Genomic DNA, 17992 nt, shown 5'->3' on the forward strand with positions numbered 1-17992 from the left:
AGGAAGGAGGGAGAACTGAGCCCAGGCTCCGCCCAAGGCGCGCGCGCGCGGGCGGGCGCACGCGCACGGACGCCGAGCGGGTTGCTAGGCGACGGGGCGCTTCCCTAGTTACCCGGCTGAGGAGGAGGAGGAGGAAGAAGAGGTAGAAGAGCGAAGGAGCCGCCGAGAACGGGAGGATGAAGGCTCCTCAGTGCCTGTGCCAGATTTGTACCTGCGGGTAAGGCAGTTTCCAGGTGGGGGGCCCGAGGGCTGGCGGGGCAGCATGACGTCATACCCACGGAGTTAACCCCCCCCATAAAAGGGTCACAGACCCTCCACTCTTGCGACTCGGCTCCCTCGCGGTCCCTTCACACGTGACGCGTGCCCTACACGGGTGTGCGCGAGAAACCGAGCGAGGCGCGTCTATTTTCACTTAGCGTGCCCCTGGGCTAAGGGGAGAAATGGGGTTCAAATTAATCCACACACACACACACTGACACATCCCCAACCACAGCCCTGAACTTCCCCGGGAGACCTTGGGCCTGTCATTATATCTCCGTGTGACCTGCCTCACAGGGTTGTTGTAAGTGTAAAAAGTGGACCGGGATTGGGGACACAGAGAATAATGAGGTCCTGCGGCGATAAAGATGGAATAACTATTTGTCAAGCTTTGCAGGCAGGCAGAGTCCCAGATCCAGCCCCCTGCCTCTCTAGGCAGGACTGGGAAAGGCACCTGTCTAAAATCCAGGTCTGCTGTCAGTCAATGTATATACAACATTGAATTAGTTGGGCTGTTGGTCAGAGTCAGTACAAGCCAGCCTTCTGTGTTCCCAATAATGATCCTAACAATGAACTTCTTATATGTCCTGTCCTTCCTCCCAAGTTGCTCTGAGTGGTTTCGATGGGGGTGGGAGGGGAGTTACCTTACCTTACGGGACTTACATGAGGAGAAAATGGGGGTAAGGTTGAGAACGTGAGTAGCCCAGGCTGTGTCCAGATTATCACGGTTTTCAGGTGGGTTTCAATCACACACCAGCAATTTGGGGGTGCACTATTAATGCTGATTTGGAGCTCTTGCAAAACAAACAAACTTTGATGAAAGGTTGGATTTTTGCAATAAAGAAAGTGATGGGGGGGGGGGAGAGAGATGCACTGTAAAGTGTGAGAGAACACTTGATGCAATGTTGTTCAATCTCCCCACAAACAAATCAGGGTGAACGCTCAATAAGCAGGGTATGTGGAAGTGCCCCCAGGAAGCTTCATTGGGAAATTGTAGCCTGAAGAATTGATAGTGGGCTGCAACACCCATGAACCCAGCCAGCATAGATAATGTTCATGGATGATGGGAGTTGTAATCCTCACCTTCTGCAGGGTACCACATTGGCTTCCTTGCCAATAGTCCTAACTAACATCTGAAAGCAGTGTAGTTTTCAGATGTGGTGCACTAAGGAGCCAGTGTGGTGTAGTAGTTAAGAGCGATAGACTCGTAATCTGGGGGACCGGGTTCGCTTCCCCGCTCCTCCACATGCAGCTGCTGGGTGACCTTGGGCCAGTCACACTTCTCTGAAGTCTCAGCCTCACTCACCTCACAGAGTGTTTGTTGTGGGGGAGGAAGGGAAAGGAGACTCCTTCAAGTAGTGATAAAGCAGGATATCAAATCCAAACTCTTCTTCTTCTTCTTCAAAGCCCAACTTAGACATGAAGCATGCCTGCAGCTAGTTGCTTTAATTTTGCAGCTTAATCTGTCCTGCAGGGTTGTTGTGGGGATAAAAGAGTGAGGAGGTGACCTTGTCTGCCACTCTCAGCTCCTTAGAGAAAGGGCAAGTTAAAAGAAACAGCAACATTGAAGATCCACTAAGAGGGACTCCACAGGACAGCTCCATGTATTACAATAGCTATTGGAAACACTTCTGTTTCTTCACGTCAAACTTTACTTAGCGTGTGGGCATAACCCACATAAGCTCACACATCTTTAAGCACCAATGCTCTTGTGTATGTATCTGAGGAAACTGGCACTCATAATGTATGTATGCCCTTAGGTAGCAATCATATTTTTCACTGGCACTTGAGTGTTTCCCACCACAAGCACATGAAGTGTGAGCACCTGATGAGAGGTCTCAAAATACATCAGGGAACCATGTCCTCGGCCAGGGTGCAACTGGCACTGGCAACGGAGAATAATAGCAGATGGGGTGATTTACTGTCCCTCTCAAGGATCTGGCAGTACCTGTTCCATATGGTTCAGCAAATTCCAAATGATGTGTCAGGACATGCTTGAATGCTATGAGAAAACAGCATGTGTGCCATGTGGCTTTGATGACTACCGTATACAACAGTAATAATCCCTGGAAAAGGCATCTGTGTTTTTTCTACCATTTTGGCCAGGGCACCTCCCACTGCTGGAATGGTAGATCTCTTGCATCTAGTGTAATTGGTTGACATAGACACTTCTGAGCAGATGGAGTAAAATTACTCACCCTTAGAGGAGGCTGCCTGTTGCATCTCTTTCTGAGTCATCACTCACTCTAGGCTTGCTTCCTTTTGCTCAGGAGGTAGGTCTAGAAATAACAGCAGCCAGCTTTAATGAGCTAACCTAGACATGACATTAAATGTATTTCTGCATTTAACAGGTACATTTGTTAAAATACAAATAGCACATGTGTCGGGGAACCAGCCCACCAGGTGCGGAGGAAAATGACGAAGAGTCATGGGTGAAGGTTTAAGCAAGGAGTGAGCTCTCTCCCCCAGCAGCCTTGCATGTTTATTAGCCTTGCGCACATTACATCATGTTGCATATACACGTGTAGCACTCGGGTGGAAAACAGCTAGGGTTTGCATTTCTTAGAATAACTAACTCCAGGACATAACTTCAGACAGCATGACAGAAGCGTAAGCTTTGCGGTTAGGCAGCTTGTCAGTGACCCAGGCGAGTGAGGGGAACAAGTCAGCAGATGCTTCCTCTTGCACAATCTTGCACAAGGGTGCTATTTTTCTGTTGCATCCCCACACACATGCTGTTTTGGGGGCTGGTTATTATAGGCATGTGGGTGGGGGGAATTTGCCCTTTCCTCCCCTTCTGTATTTCTGATAAAATTCCTTTCTCTGAAAGTGCTCTTTGCATTGCGAGAAAATCCCTCATGGACGCCAATTCTATTTGCATTTTTTAAAAGTAAATATGCTGGAAGCCACCCAGAGTGGCTGGTGCAACCCAATCAGATGGGCGGGGTACAAATAATAAAATTATTATTCTTATTCTTAAATTTTAAATGCAAATTTGCAATTTAACATCACATCTAGCTATTCAGTTGTACTCTTACATGTTCCAAATGTGAGCCTTCTGGTGCATATGAATGAAGCGTGCCTTGCATTTTACACACACAAAGTACGTATATCTTAGCCCACTAGTGTTCCATGGAACTCAAAACTCCATTTATACATTTCTCAGCCAAGAGGCATATCTGGATTAGGGCCATTTTTGGAAATACAAAGATGTGTAGTATATTGCGAACAACCTCAGAAATGTGGCTGTTACTGGGGAAGTGATTGAATCCTGTGCTTAAATGGAACATATGCTATGAATTCCTCAAGTGGTTACAAACTTCTCTGTTGTACTGGCATCTATACCACTTCAACTGGCTCCAAGAAAAAAAATATTTTTAAGCCCCCTCTTGAGCCACCTCAGGTACAATCTACACAGTTTTATGAACAATATTTGTGTTTTCATTTTGAGGTAAGTTGATCCTTCCAGTGGATAGTGGCTTAGGACTTAGGTAGGAGGCAGCAGGAGACAAGTCTCTTGAAACTTTCTTCTTGAGCCCAAAGGGCTTGTGTTTCTCTTGACACTAGCCTTCAAGCCACATGGCTAGCTGTTTTTGAAACAGATGAACACTTTTGAAAGCAGTTTGGGCATCAGCTGCTCAAAGAGAGGGAGGGAAGCTTTTACAGTTTCGAAGTGCAAGCCTAAGCAGCCCTTTGGATCCTGGCCAATCTAAACTTTGGATGACATGACACTGGAGGAGGCAAAGGAGCTTCAAGCCAAACAAAGCTGTTTCCAAGTTCTGCAATGAAACACCACAGAACAAAGGCCCTGTGAAACAAGCCTACAAACAAATGGTTTACAAAATGTACATTGCCAACAATTTTGTGGTCAATAAACTCTCAAGCAGATATTGATGTAGGCAGCGAACTGAATTTGCTTTGCTTTTGCAACAGCACTTCAGGTTTCAATGGGAGGACTTGTCGCTTGGATCTTGTTACCTGGGGAGTTAAGCCATACACACATTAGGGTTACCAAGAGGAAAAGAAACAACAGGAAAATATATAGGTGGCTTGTTCTTTTGCTTCTACACAGAGACACTACTTCTGCCCTAATCCCCAAACATTATAATTATTTAGCACAGTTGGGGACATTGACATTCACAGGATAATGTGTCAGCGCTAAGAGGACTGTATTCTTTCATATGATAAACACTAGCATTTACTTGGAAACTGATGAAGGTGTAAGGCATCTAGATTTTCTTTTCTCCGTTGCAAATTACTTCTTCGCCGTCTGTTGATGCTTTCTTTGTATAATGGTGATTTAGTTCAGCAGTTCACCACAAACCAAAAGCATACATGTGTGTGGCACATATATACCCTGTGCTCCTATCATTTTATTGCCTCAGCATATCCACATTATAGACTTAGGCTACAAACCCATGCACATTGGCTTGGAAGCAAGCCTCATTGAACTCAGTGGGGCTTATTTCTAAGTAAACTTGTATAGAATTGTACTGTTGAACTAGCTTAACATCCTTCCCTCTTTCCTGAGAACACTTGGAATTAAAGTTTTGTGTTGAGTCTACGAATCCGTAATAAAGACTTAATACACTTTCCCAACTTCAATTCCCATAATTTTTTGTAGGAAAGATATGGCATGGAGCATCAAATAAAACACAGTATACAAGTTTGTGATGTATGCCTTTTCAGTTTTCACAAATTAAGGGACACGGTACTCCGTTAATCATGCAGACAATCATGACAGTCTGTTATTCTAGTACAGTACATGACCAGATATTAAAATGTAATCTAGGATATAATTACACAACTTTTTTTAAAAAAGCTTTTTGTGAGCAGTAAAGGCAGCCAGTTTGTTTGCAGGGTGCAAGGCATGGCCAAAGTTTGCAGAGGGAAATTTCAGAGGCAGGTTGTTTTTCAAAACCACAAAAATGTTCCTGTAACTGCATTTGTGCAAAATAAGTGTTGGATCCCTTACAGCTCTCTTAGGAATATAAATATGTGCTGCCTGGTTTGAAATGATACATTCTGAACCTGAACCAGGTATCAATTACAGCTGAGCATAGGATGTTTCCATAATAAGATGTAAACACTTAATTTATTTTGTATGTGTGTTTTTTTAAAAAAAAATCCCTTATGAGTTGCAGAACTAGTGCTTGAAAGAATATCTCTTCCTTATATGCACAGCCAAGAACTAGAGTGCCTTCACAATACAAATGTCAATTAGACATGCTTTTTTGCCTTCAGAAACACTGAACTATCCAAGCAATAGCTAGACTCACAGTCAATATCCAAGAGCCATGTTTGTTCATTAAATGGGAACACAGAATATATAACTCCTTCATTTGTCTCCTTTTAGTATTTGCTAGCTTCTATTAGTCATACGCCTATCACAGTCACATTGCTCTACATTTTGCCCCTTTCCCACTGATCAGGAAAAAAGATAATGCCCCTGCAAAGAGATGTCTATAAGTGAGGTCTCCTTAGGAACATAAGAATTGCTTGCTGGACCAGCAAAGGTGTCCGATACCCAACAGATTCTAGATAGATGCTCCTAGGGGTTTCCCCTGTCCCAGCTCTCAGCCCCAGCATTTGCTGTTTTCTTTCGGTATTTGGCAATCCCATTAACTATCATGGATTTTCCCTTTACGCCTTGGCCTCAGTCATTTTGGAGGCCGGAGCAGGGATGCCGGCCCTCGCCTCTGTCCTTCTTGCGGACAGCCTCAATGGAGGCTGAACAGGAGGGTTCAGCCTTGTCACCTAGAATCAGTCACCACCTTCGCAGATGGGAGCAGATCCATGCACCCGATGGAGGGCATGCTTGCAAACTTGACGTTCCCATACAGCATGAGTGAGCATGCATCATTTTAAAAAGCTGGTGGAAGGGGTGGAGGGAATTGTAGGGACATCTGTGTCACGATCTTGTCCTGCTCCTAAATCCTGAATCGTGATTTCTGAGCATGTCAAGCCTGTACCATTACTTGCCTGACTAAAGCTATCTTCCTTATAAGTAAGAGCCTTTGCATGTACAGTGGTACTCAGGTTAAGTACTTAATTCGTTCTGGAGGTCCGTTCTTAACCTGAAACTGTTCTTAACCTGAAGCACCACTTTAGCTAATGGGGCCTCCCGCTGCTGCCACGCCGCCAGAGCACGATTTCTGTTCTCATCCTGAAGCAAAGTTCTTAACCCGAGGTTCTATTTCTGGGTGAGCAGAGTCTGTAACCTGAAGCGTCTGTAACCTGAAGCGTCTGTAACCTGAAGCGTATGTAACCCGAGGTACCACTGTACTAGACAGAAGTCAGGACATGCAAAAACAAACAAACAAAATAACTTACGCATAGGAAGTTAGCATGTCAAGAAGACCTGTTGATTTCTTTTTCAGGGAGGAAAAAAACCCATTCCACATACACTTTTGCAGCTAGATGATCTGAGCAGTGTTTTAGGAAAGCTTGATGATTTTCTAAATTGGCCTAGACTTTGGGGTAGGAGTTTGAGCCATTCACAATGAGGGCTTGCTGGTGTGTTTAGGTGCTGATTATTGGATAAATGTCTGAGGAGGACCTTTGGGACTGGAGGAGCAAGGCAAATTAAATCCTTTGACCTATGCTGGTGGCGTATGTAAGAATTGCAGTAGCAGTAGTAACCATCGGCATTGTGGCAGAAAGGTCACAGTGCCTCACACGAATGGTTTAAAAAAGAGATGATAATAAATTCAGCAGAGATATTCAGAGAGTGTGATGGAACAAAAGACCAGCTAGTCCAAGGCTTTGCTCTCGGGACCAACTACCCACCAGCCTTTCAATAGTACTACTCTGCAACCCAAACATATACCGTACCTCAGTTAGGGAACATTAGCAGGAAGGTGGCAGCAGAGAGAATGGCTCAAGTGAACTACCCAAGTCACACTTTAAGAGGAAAATAAAACACAGTGTCAAGAGTCTATATAAATAATTCCCCTGTGTAAAAAATGGAGGATCTATCACAGCTATATGGGAACCTCTGTCCCTCCAAACATTGCTGAATTAATCATCCTATGCTTCCTGGGGTTCATGTAGCTCAGCAACATCTGAAGGGCCAGAAATTCCCCACACCTGGTCTATCCTTACTTAATATAATTAATTAACACAACCTTGCAAATTAGCTCCCAAAAGTTAATCTAATGCTAATCTGCAGGAAATTACTAGTTCACTTGCACCCCAAACAACAGTTTGAAAAATCAGTTTTGTTTCACAGTACAAATGCTGTTTACCTTGTCACTTCAGTGAGATTTTCATGCATCACAAGCAACCAAATGAATGGTTTCAGCCTTGTTTCATTAGTGCCAAAAAAGAGCAATTTTTTTTTACACACCTTAAATACTATTCACACATGGCAGTAAGATGTGTTTTTTTGTGGGAAGTCTTATCCTTTTATACTGGTGTCCTAATTTACAGATGATGATTGCATTAAGATGAAGCATGGCGAGTTACGTTATCACTTTCAAATGGCTCCAAAACGTTAAGACAGTTGGTGGGAAATGGGATTTTAGAAGTTCAATCTTAAAGTGAGATTTAGACTTAAAAAACAAACTGCTTTCAGAAGAAGGTTTGCCAGAGAGTGTAAAAGTGAAAGAGAAAGACAGCAAGAGGAGGAGGAGAGAGAGAGAGAGAGAGAAAGAAAGAAAGAGGACAGGAGTGGAAGTAGAGAGATGATGCCTGCTTGACTTCCTTCTGATGTCACAATCCATCGGCTCTCTAACAATAAAGCAAACCATGACAACTGCAGAAGGACAAGCGAGGAGAAAAGGAGGTGAGACCATTTTGATTGCTGAATATTTCAACTCATAGGTACATAGCAAACTTTTGAAAATGTCTCCTTGAACGTGATTGTAGGCAAACATGGGGACAGGTGAGCTGTCGAGATCCAAAGGCCACAAGATGCATTCCTGTATCTGAAAGGCCACTTGGCCTATTGGGCCAGGAGCCTCTGGGCTTCATCCGATGTTTGTGTCAGGGTTGCGAAGTGACTGCTCCATGAAGGCAAAGAGAAATGGCCTAAAGAACTGGCTTTGTCCTGCCTTCTCAAAGCTATTAATCACAGGCTTCAGAAGCCGCCTTCTTTCCCACTGCCTAGCGGCAGAGAAATAGCCTTATAAATAAAGCCCAGAACCTGGTTTTTATCTGGTTTTGCCATTGCATACTCTAATGTCGGGACGCGGGTAGCGCTGTGGTCTAAACCACAGAGCCTAGGACTTGCTGATCAGAAGGTCCGCGGTTCGAATCGCCCGACGGGGTGAGCTCCTATTGCTCAGTCCCAGCTCCTGCCAACCTAGCAGTTTGAAAGCACATCAGAGTGCAAGTAGATAAATAGGTACCGCTCTGGCAGGAAGGTAAACAGCGTTTCTGTGCACTTTCTGGTTCGCCAGAAGCGGCTTAGTCATGCTGGCAACATGACCTGGAAGCTGTCTGTGGACAAATGCTGGCTCCCTTGGCCTATAGAGCGAGATGAGCATGCAATCCCAGTCATCTGCGACTGGGCCTAATGGTCAGGGGTACTTTTACCTTTACCTTTACTCTAATGTCATAACCTGCCCTGGGTCCCTTAGGGGGAAGAGTAAGAAATATTACAAATAAATAAATAAACCAGGGTGGCCTGCTTTACAGGGGACAGTCCTCTAGCTCTCATCCATTCAAAGAGCTGCCTGGCCCAAAGATAAAGAGCCCTCAGAAAGGGAGAGCAGGAGGGGGCTTGAAGTTGCAAATAGTTTCTATGCATATAAATTAGCACATGCATTTTTTAAAAAAAATAGTTTTCCAATATACCCCCAATATTAGCCAAATTATATGAATAACAATTAATTCCCAAATTATACAATTATCAGTATGCCAATCAACTTCCAATTAATACACTTTAGTGAAAGTGGCTCCCCGCATGGTGGTTTGGGTTCATTTCCAATCTTATATCACTGCGTTCCATGAACTTAATTCATGTCGGTTACATTTCAGTTATAATAATAATCCCTTAGTCAACTGCTACATAATGAATTCCATTTGTGATGTTATGATATATAAATTTATAAAGCTTTGAGTGAGGAACTCAAACTATTAACTTTATTCTGCCCTGCATGTGAAAACTGTTATGTCCATGGAGATTCCTTCTGTCCATGTATGATGATGTCTCTTTCACTTACCAGCTGTTGTTTTCTCCCATCGTGGCTTGGGGCGGAACTGAATCTCGAAGATTCTCTGAGATCTTATCTCTCCATCCCTTGCTTCGATGTCTCAGAACACGCAACAGTGGGCTAGAAACCATTCTGTCTCACTAGTAAAACATGTCGCAGATCCTCACCATTTCCCCTTCAGCCTAGGAAAAGGTGGGCTGCCTTCATTATGGCAGGCAGGACCAGAAGCGATACAACACAGGTGGCTACCCTAATGGTACAAAGTAGTATTGAGACCGGGGAGACCCACATTTAAATCCCTACTTGGCCTCAAGTTCACTCTCTGCTAGGATAAAGGGGGGGGGGGGGACCTTGTACACTGCCCTGAGTTCCTTGGTGGGATATGTGGGGTAAAAAAAGGTGATTAACAAGTAAAGTAGCTCCAACCTCCCGCCAAGAGACCAGGAAATAGCTCAGGGGAAGACTTCATTGATCCTTGTCCCCACCCCCACCCCCCCACCCCGCTCTAGTTGGTTCTAGCTGCTGGCCAAGGAACTGATTGAAAGGGATGTCAACTTTCACGTCAAACTGTCAAACTGTACAGTACTCCTGATAATAGTGCTAATATTTCAAGGTTTAATGGAAAGGAATACCGTTTGTAATCTATCCAGCAGTTTTTCAAGAGAAGAAATACCAAGGACTCGACCTGCTCTGATGAGTCATTTATATTCCCCCCTACAGAAGAGTAAATAGTTGCTGACAGGTTAATCTTATTCCTGTCATTTCTCTTTTTAGAAGCTCTGTTGAATTTCCATGGGAGAGGTTTGGGTAGCCATAAATTGTGCTAAATCCTCCTAGGAGTTTTTCTGCTTGTCAGTATTAGGGAACTGAGGTCATTGGAGAAGCAGAAACCCGTCCAAAATACTACCATCCTAATAGATGCATTATTTTCATAAACATAGCAGCATTTAAGGTGGCAAGTAAAAGCTTTAGTGAGGAATATATTTTGTTATCAGAAAAACTGTCATGGAACTCAAGTCCTTGTGGGCATTGTGGCTTTTTATAATAAATCTTTATTTGGCTGGTGGGAAATGTTTTGGAGGAATCTTGGGGCCTGAGAAAAACCCACCAGCAGCCTCTCTCTTTTTTTGTATCTGTTAGTATGTTTTCACTGCAGTCTATAAGACTACCTTAAATTATACCACCTGAAGGCAAGGTAGGTCATTGGCGTTTTTTAGAGTCAATGTGGTCAAATTCTGGACCTCCAAATTCCAGACCTCCAAATTTTGGAGGAAGATGTGAGAACGGGACTCTACATGTGTACATCTATATTGTTGCTGTTGGCCATCCTACTTTCAGCTGAAAAAGGCTCCCAGTGCAGTCTATAAATATAAATGATAAGACAGTCCCTGCTGTCAGGTCCACACTCTTAGAGACATGACACAAAAGGAAAGGGGACAGGGAGGAAGAAGAGGAAAAAGCAAGCCCAGTCATTAGGATTTAGGGCAGGACTGAGTAAAGGGGAGGATGCTTGAAAGTGCCCTACTGTGTAGGCACCATATACGTGGATCAGGAAACCTGGCTGCCCTGGGAAAACAGCTGTCCATGTGTAGAGGCCCCATTCTCATCTTCCTCCGAACATGCAAGGAGCAAGGCCGGTGAGCAGCAGCCATCTTCCAATGTGTTCAGTATAGGTGTGTTGGGGAAGATGACTACACAACTGCCCGTGGTCCGTAGCTCAGCTCTGAGCTCAACAACAGAACACAAAGCCTGTCCACAAATCACCTAACAGAAATAAGTAGCAGTAGTAAAGATGGGAATGGCTGCAGTTCAGTTGCTCTCGAGTGAGCCTCAGGGACAAACAGTAGGGCATGGGAAGATAATTCTTGGGAGTCTGCTAGGGCAGGATCATGTTGGTAACACAAAGTGTTACATTCTGGTCCCGCATGAAGAGATGTCACCAGCAGCAAATATCAACGATGCAACCCGCTTTGGTGGAAGCAGCCAAACCTTCATTGAGGAACACAGGAATGTCAAATAAACCTCAATAAAGTCCACAGTCAGCTAAACCAGGTTTGCTCCACTGAGAGACTGGAAGCTATTTTTATCCGGTAATTGGCACATGCCTTGCTCTTCTGGGCCTTTGGTTGTGCTTGTTATTCTTGTAAAAACTTTTCTTTTTTACAAACTTCAGTTTAGTTACAATTCGCTTTCAGTTAACATTTCTATTTTCTTATACATGAGATACTGTTTGGCACCGATGACAAAGAAACCCCTGTACTTTATTTGCTTCCCCCTACACACACCTATGAGGATCACATCCAAGAATATGATGCTAAAAGAGACGTTGGTAGAGTGGGGCGCATTAAATATACTTCCAGGAGATCCACAAGTGCTGTCCCCCATTAGCACCCACAGTCGTAAACCCCCAGGAATACCAGTAGAGAAAGTGAAGAAGGAGAGAGAGAAGGTTGGTGGGATGGAGAGAGAGGTGGGTTTGCAGCAGGAGCGTAGTCTCAAAGTGGAGCTAAGAGTGACGTCGCTTAGACAACATCCCACTTTAGTGGGGCCATAGCTCAGGGCAGGGCATATGCAGCACACCAAATATTCTAGGTTCAAATCCATTAAAAAGAAATAAAAATCTCAAGGCTGGAAAGGGCCTCTGCCTGGGAGAGCTGCTCAAAGTTAGACCAACCAAATGCTCTCTATCTTTACATGGGTTGCTTCCAGACAAGGGGCTCTTGAGTCCTATTCCCTCATCATGCTTCTGTTGTAAGCTACAAGTGTGACTTTTTGCACTATATGATTGCACTTCTTTACATGCACATCCCACTACGTCTCATCCACACCTGTGGGCGGGGCATAGTCCCTGTGGGCGGGGCCTTTTGAGGCTTGGCACACATGCGCTCTGATTCTGGTGCTGGGCACCTTTTTATGAACTTGTTTATTATTTTTAATTGATCTTTTAAGTAGTGTTTGAATGCATTCTCTCCAGTATTTTTATAGTGCTATAACACCCTAATAATGCATTTTTTTAATGACGAGGGAAAAGCTTGCCTTAGTAATGTGGTTAGTGGCAGTGATCAGAAAGGTATCCTTTAATGATTTATTGGGGGTGGGAGCAGAACACCCTAACAGACTGGTGTTGCAGCACCATCCCTCTTTTTCATGAATATCTAGTTGGGAAAGCATTTTGGCATTATAGGGTTAAAATAAACAGGGTCATGGAATGGCAACAGTTGCAAAGGTTATCATTAGCATGTACTTTTCTGATACGCCACAGCCCATTGCCCACATAAAAATGCTGCCCTTTTAAAAACAATCTTCCATTCTTCAGAAAAAAAGTTGGGCTTTATGAGGTCTGAGAGTTAAGAAGAGGAAGAACCGCAAGGAAAAATTCAGTGTGACAGTGACTGGATGACAGTATTGTGAGGATGCCCTGTAAAAAGTTCTGCACTAAATGTGAGACAGGCAATGTGTGCAGAACAGCAGGGCACTTCTTGCTTAAAAGAGCTTCAGGGAGTAGTCTTAACTCCGGCAGCTTGAATTGGTTGACCATTATTTCCTTCATTTATCTTTGCTGTTGTTATTAAATCCCAGGCGCCATCGTTGCCCTCATAATCCCACCAGGATTTATGACCGTGTAGGGGAGTCGACCCTCATAACGGAATACGTGGACAAATATCCTCTCTATGGCAATATCCCTCCTGCCCAGAGCCTCAAGCCCAAGCATGAGTATCACACGCACGGAGGGAAAATGGAAGGCATCACAACTTTCAAGTAAATATTTTTCAGTGCTGGATAGACTTTGGGGCTACCAAGGCATCACAGGGAGAAGACAGAGGGAGGGATTAGTCAGATTTTGCTCAGGGGGAAGCATTTGATCAAAAACTGAGTGGTAAAGAAATTGACCAATTATTATTAGGGCTGTAGCTTGATTTAAGAAATCACAGCTGACAATCTCTAGTTTTCATAGGTCCCTGAAATAGAAATAATATACATTTTTTATTCAAAATAATTCAAATTATTCAAATTCAAATAATTCAAATAATCATGGCCACCATTTTAATTGCTCCAAATGTTGTAGCCCTAAACAGGCCACAATAGCTTTCAAATAGTTTGGGTTTTTTTAAATACTGTAAGCTCAGTATTTTTAGTTATATTCATAGCTGTTGGCTATTTAAACCCAGTGCTTTATGCTCCCCCCCTCCAGGTCTGACTACCTTCCATACGATGTTGCAAATCGGCCTGTCCGGGTTCCAGCGGAGTGCAAACCAGTAACTGGAGAGATGGACATGGGAACCACTTACAGAAGAGATTATAATGCTCACAAAATAAACCCCGTGATAATAGTAAAGCCTGTAGAGAGGAAATACAAGAGAGAAGGCAAAGTGAATACCATACCTACTTACCAAGGTAATAACACACAGCACTTTTCACAAAGTGAAGCGACGGGCAGAGTGGTGGCATGCCATATGGCCATGCTGGAGAGGTGATAGTGGACTTGGCTGCTGTGATGCTGTTCAGGTGAAATGAGGGAGTCTGTTGGCAGTGGACTCTTGTTAAGTCTAATAAAATGCACACTGTCAGCATCATCCATGGACTTTGGAGGCAAAAGCTTAATATCCTGCTTTGGCTAAGGCAAAAAGAGAGTCCTAAACTAGTTTACTCATTGAGTTCAGTGGCGCTAACTATCCATCGCTTAGGATTGGCTAGCCTTAAACCATTCCCTTTGCTTTGGGAGATGCTGTTGTACCTATCCGTGTATCTTGGTGACATTAGACTCTAACCCAGCCCCACTGGGATCAGCTGCACTAAGGAGTTCCCCATTGAGAATTGCAGCCAAGCTGATTGCTGCTATTACAGCCAGCGAGCCCCACTTTGTCCAGTACAAATCACACCTACAAACTGACTTCAAAGGACCCTGTTTACCTGTCAAAGTTGGCCCACAAAGGATGGAGAATTAAGGTGCTGGCTAATGTACCAGATCTAGTCCCTCACACCTGCAGTAGAGATCTCTAATAGAGAATTCTCAGCACCTTCACCAAATTATAATCCTCAGAATTTATTGAGGGAAGCCATACCCTGATTTAAAACTGATATAGGTAGCATGGGTATTCCTTTACTTACCAGTTTCTGGCCCAGAGTGGTTGAAGGCAATCAAATACATGCCTACAGGTGCCCTAAGTATGTTGGCAGGGTGACACACCACTCAAACAGACTGCAACCAATCTATGCTGAGGCCAAGGCTATCAAAAATTAACAACCATAGCAAAATTTGTTAGCTTAATGCTGTTTTTGTCTTAAAGCTGACTATAGGGTCTGGGAAGTTCAAAGAAGGGAGACCAACAAAGTGGAGAACGCCTACCAACTTCCCACTGAAAAGTTTGGGAACAGCACCACATTTCAAGATTCCTTTTTCCCGAGGGAAATCTCCCTCCGAAAAAGCTTTAAGCCCACTGTTGTGACCAAGCTTTCAGATCAGCCTTTTACCAGTGTTACAAGTCATCGCAGCGATTATGTTCCTCATCAGCTGGAGCCACAACTGAAGGTGTCAAAAGAAGAATACAAGCCCAATAGCCAACCCTTTGTAGACACCACAACACACCGCTGTGATTTTAGAGGGCTTGTTGGCGAACTTCCAAAAAGCTTCAAGCCTGAACCCTCTAAAGTGGAGGTGAAGGCTCTTTTTGATGGAACCACAGAATTCCGCGATCGTTTTCAACCATGGGCCATTTCCTTACCTGAAGTTCACAGAGCAAAAGAGTATGTTCCACCCACAGGCAACATGGAGTTGACCACCACGAGCCACCTTGCTTATATTCCACACGACATCAATCCAGCTGTCCTCATGAGACCAGTAGAAAGGAGCAGGAGAAATAATGCCCCCTTTCAAGGGAATACAACAATGAGAGATGCCTTTCAGGCTTGGGATACCCATCGGCCAGAAATTGTCAAGAAGTCCCAGGATATTCCAAAGGCCTCTGGGAAGTTTGATGGCATGACAACCTTCAGAGCTCACTATAGACCACACAACATAGTCCTGACTCAGAGTTGCAAACCTTCAAAGATGGCCCTATCTAGTTCAGCACCTTTTACAGATGAAACCTTGTACCGTACAGAATATACGCCAAAGAAACAAGAGGTCTGCCCAGCAACCTATCCATCCCCTCCAGGATATGTCTTTGTCAACACTGATTCTCATGGTCACAAATTCTTCCGCAGAGTTTCACCAGACGTCAGTAAGATTGCTCATGCAAATGGTAATCATCTTCCAAAAGAAATAGCAGTTGTATCCTAACTCCTAATTCTAATAGTTTGCACTAAAGTGTTCCGAAAATTATCATGCAGTGGTCAGAGTATTACATTAGCTCTAACCATTCTAAATAAGCCTACTGATTATAAGATTTTTTTGGAGTGATCTGAGAACTAATTTTTACAAGTTTATATAAGTAAAATTTGTGTCAATATTTCTGTGGAATCTCTTTTCTTCAACTGTATTACAAGACAACTGTTCATTTTAACAAGATGAGTGATTTTCTGGCAATATTTTGATGATGCATTTTAATATGATTACCTGAATAGGACTGTGTACTGTTCTTACGTACAGCCAACAAAATTGTCCCGGCTCGCTTCCTTAAAATATGTTCAAAGGGGTTGCAGCTAACAAGCAGAATGTGAAAGTTCCAAGTTGAATTCTTGGTGTTTCTTTTTGAAGGATCTTAACAGTGCAGGACTGAGATATCGCTCTTCCCCAGACCTTGGAGAACCCCTACCAGCTTCAGACAAAATGATTTGGCTAGCCAGGTCAACAGTCTGGTTCTGTATAAGCCAGATGCTAAAGATTACAGTTTGCTGCTGCACCAAGTAGCATCACAAAACACATTTTGCACTAGTTCAACATGTTTATAGTAATAGAATCATAGAATTGGAAAGGACCCTGAGAATCATTTAGTCCAATCCCCAGCAATGCAGGAATATGCAGCTGTCCCATACCAGGACAGCTTAGTTGGATGCTGTTTGGGCTACCTCCATATGTGTGTGTATGTGTGTGTGTTTTTAAATTATGGAGGCTTGCTAGGACAATAAGAACTTCCACTTTGGATTTTCAAGATATTTCAGCATGTATTACCAGGCCCTACAAAACCACATTGGTAGAATTTAGTATTAAGATGTTTAGCCACATGTGGACATATTTTTTGCTGCACACCTCAACAAAGGATGGTCTGGGACTGTTGGCATCATGTATTGTAAGCCAATATATAAAACCAATCCAGCTCAAACTATGTCTCATTGGATAACATAGGGCTTCAATATATTTACTTTACCATATTTGTATAGGCAGCTCCCCATTTGTGCGGTATTTTGCATTCCGAGGTACTGTGCACACCGGCGGGACACAGGAAAGCCCGCCCTGCCAGCCTTCCAGTGTCAAAAACGGCATGTGCATCAGTGGCCATTCGCATCCCAAACACACGCAAATGGGGAGTTGCCTGTATACTGCTTTTCAGCTGTAATGGTCCTCAAAGTGGCTCACAATACAAGAATCAGATTTACAGGCAGATGGCACTGCCCTCACAAGAACAGATCTGGAATACTAGGTGCCGCCAATTTTTATGAAACGATGGCACCATGTGGTTCCTGGCTCTGTGCTCCTGGAACGCAGAGGGTGGCAAAGCAGGGTTGGGGTAGACATTGGGGTGGTGATATTCATCTAAGTCCTCTTTATTACATCAGGTACTCTTACTGCTGCATTGAGCAGATGGCATTAATGGCTACCAGCCCTTGTTGTTAACTTGTTTTGTGGTATCAGTGGGAGGTGCAGTAGAATTCTAGGGATGTTTGTATTCAGTAACAAGTCCCACTGTGCTCAGTGGGGCTTATTTCCAAGTAAAAGTGTGTAAGATAATAGTCGTAACAATGAGTAACTTCAATTGGATTTGGTTCTGGGTTGGGAAGCTTTTTCCAGATTATTTGAATCTATTTCACCTTAATATACATGTATGCTTCGGCATATGTATATTACTAAATTTATGATAAGATTGCATTTCAGAGTATGATTTCAGTTTTGATAGGCCTGTAATTCAAGTTGTAAGGTTGGTGCCAATACTTTGAGGTATTGCTCCAGTGAATGCTTCACATTGTTTTCATTCTCACTGATTGTTTCTTACCTGCGTGTTGCCTTGTACTCATTATTTTAGGGAAACCATTTTATGATTGAAGTGTCATGTAATCCCACGTACTGTATCCCCAGACTACCAATTCAGAGATCGAGATCAAGAACTGAATGGTGTCAAAAGAACACAATAAATCATCCAAAAAAGGAGAGGAAAAACTCCGAACCGCTGGGAATGTTTGTTTTGTATCACTCCCATATGGTATTCTTGGTATTCTCACAGATCAAACTGAGACCTAGAGCCTGATACTTCTTCATCCTATGTAAATTTAATGCTCTAGAATTGGGGGGGGGGGGAAATCAAATTAAAAACAAAAGCTTTCTACTGCGTTTCTTGAAGTATGTTTAAGACTGTCAGTAGGCTAGGAGTGGAGCTTTTCAGATCTTATGATACTGTATATATATTTTTTCCTTTTGCCAT

At 43.5% G+C, this 17992-nt stretch overlaps 2 protein-coding genes across 6 annotated transcripts in view; one reads left to right on the plus strand and one right to left on the minus strand.

The window, feature by feature from the left end:
- EFL1 (elongation factor like GTPase 1) overlaps positions 1-2561 on the minus strand; it is a 68698-nt gene extending 66137 nt beyond the window's left edge. Inside the window, exon 1 of the mRNA XM_080980298.1 lies at positions 2457-2561. Within this exon, the coding sequence (XP_080836424.1) occupies positions 2457-2496 (40 nt within the window). The 5' untranslated portion in view covers positions 2497-2561. The remainder of the gene's footprint in view (positions 1-2456) is intronic.
- SAXO2 (stabilizer of axonemal microtubules 2) lies at positions 106-17737 on the plus strand. 5 transcript variants are annotated; one of them, XM_080980454.1, is made up of 5 exons: positions 106-217; positions 12996-13175; positions 13609-13811; positions 14705-15658; positions 17597-17737. In XM_080980454.1, the coding sequence occupies exons 1-5, from the start codon at positions 177-179 to the stop codon at positions 17614-17616; spliced, it is 1398 nt and encodes a 465-aa protein (XP_080836580.1). In that variant the 5' UTR covers positions 106-176; the 3' UTR covers positions 17617-17737. The 5 variants fall into 5 exon arrangements, with proteins under 5 accessions (XP_080836580.1, XP_080836579.1, XP_080836582.1 ...); XM_080980456.1 differs by adding an exon at positions 7835-8044 and having other exon boundaries at positions 117-217; positions 14705-17737; XM_080980453.1 differs by having other exon boundaries at positions 14705-17737.
- The last annotated feature ends 255 nt before the right edge of the window (positions 17738-17992 follow it).

The sequence above is a fragment of the Podarcis pityusensis genome (genome assembly GCF_964106645.2).
Source record: "Podarcis pityusensis genome assembly, chromosome: 14".
NCBI lineage: Eukaryota > Metazoa > Chordata > Lepidosauria > Squamata > Lacertidae > Podarcis > Podarcis pityusensis.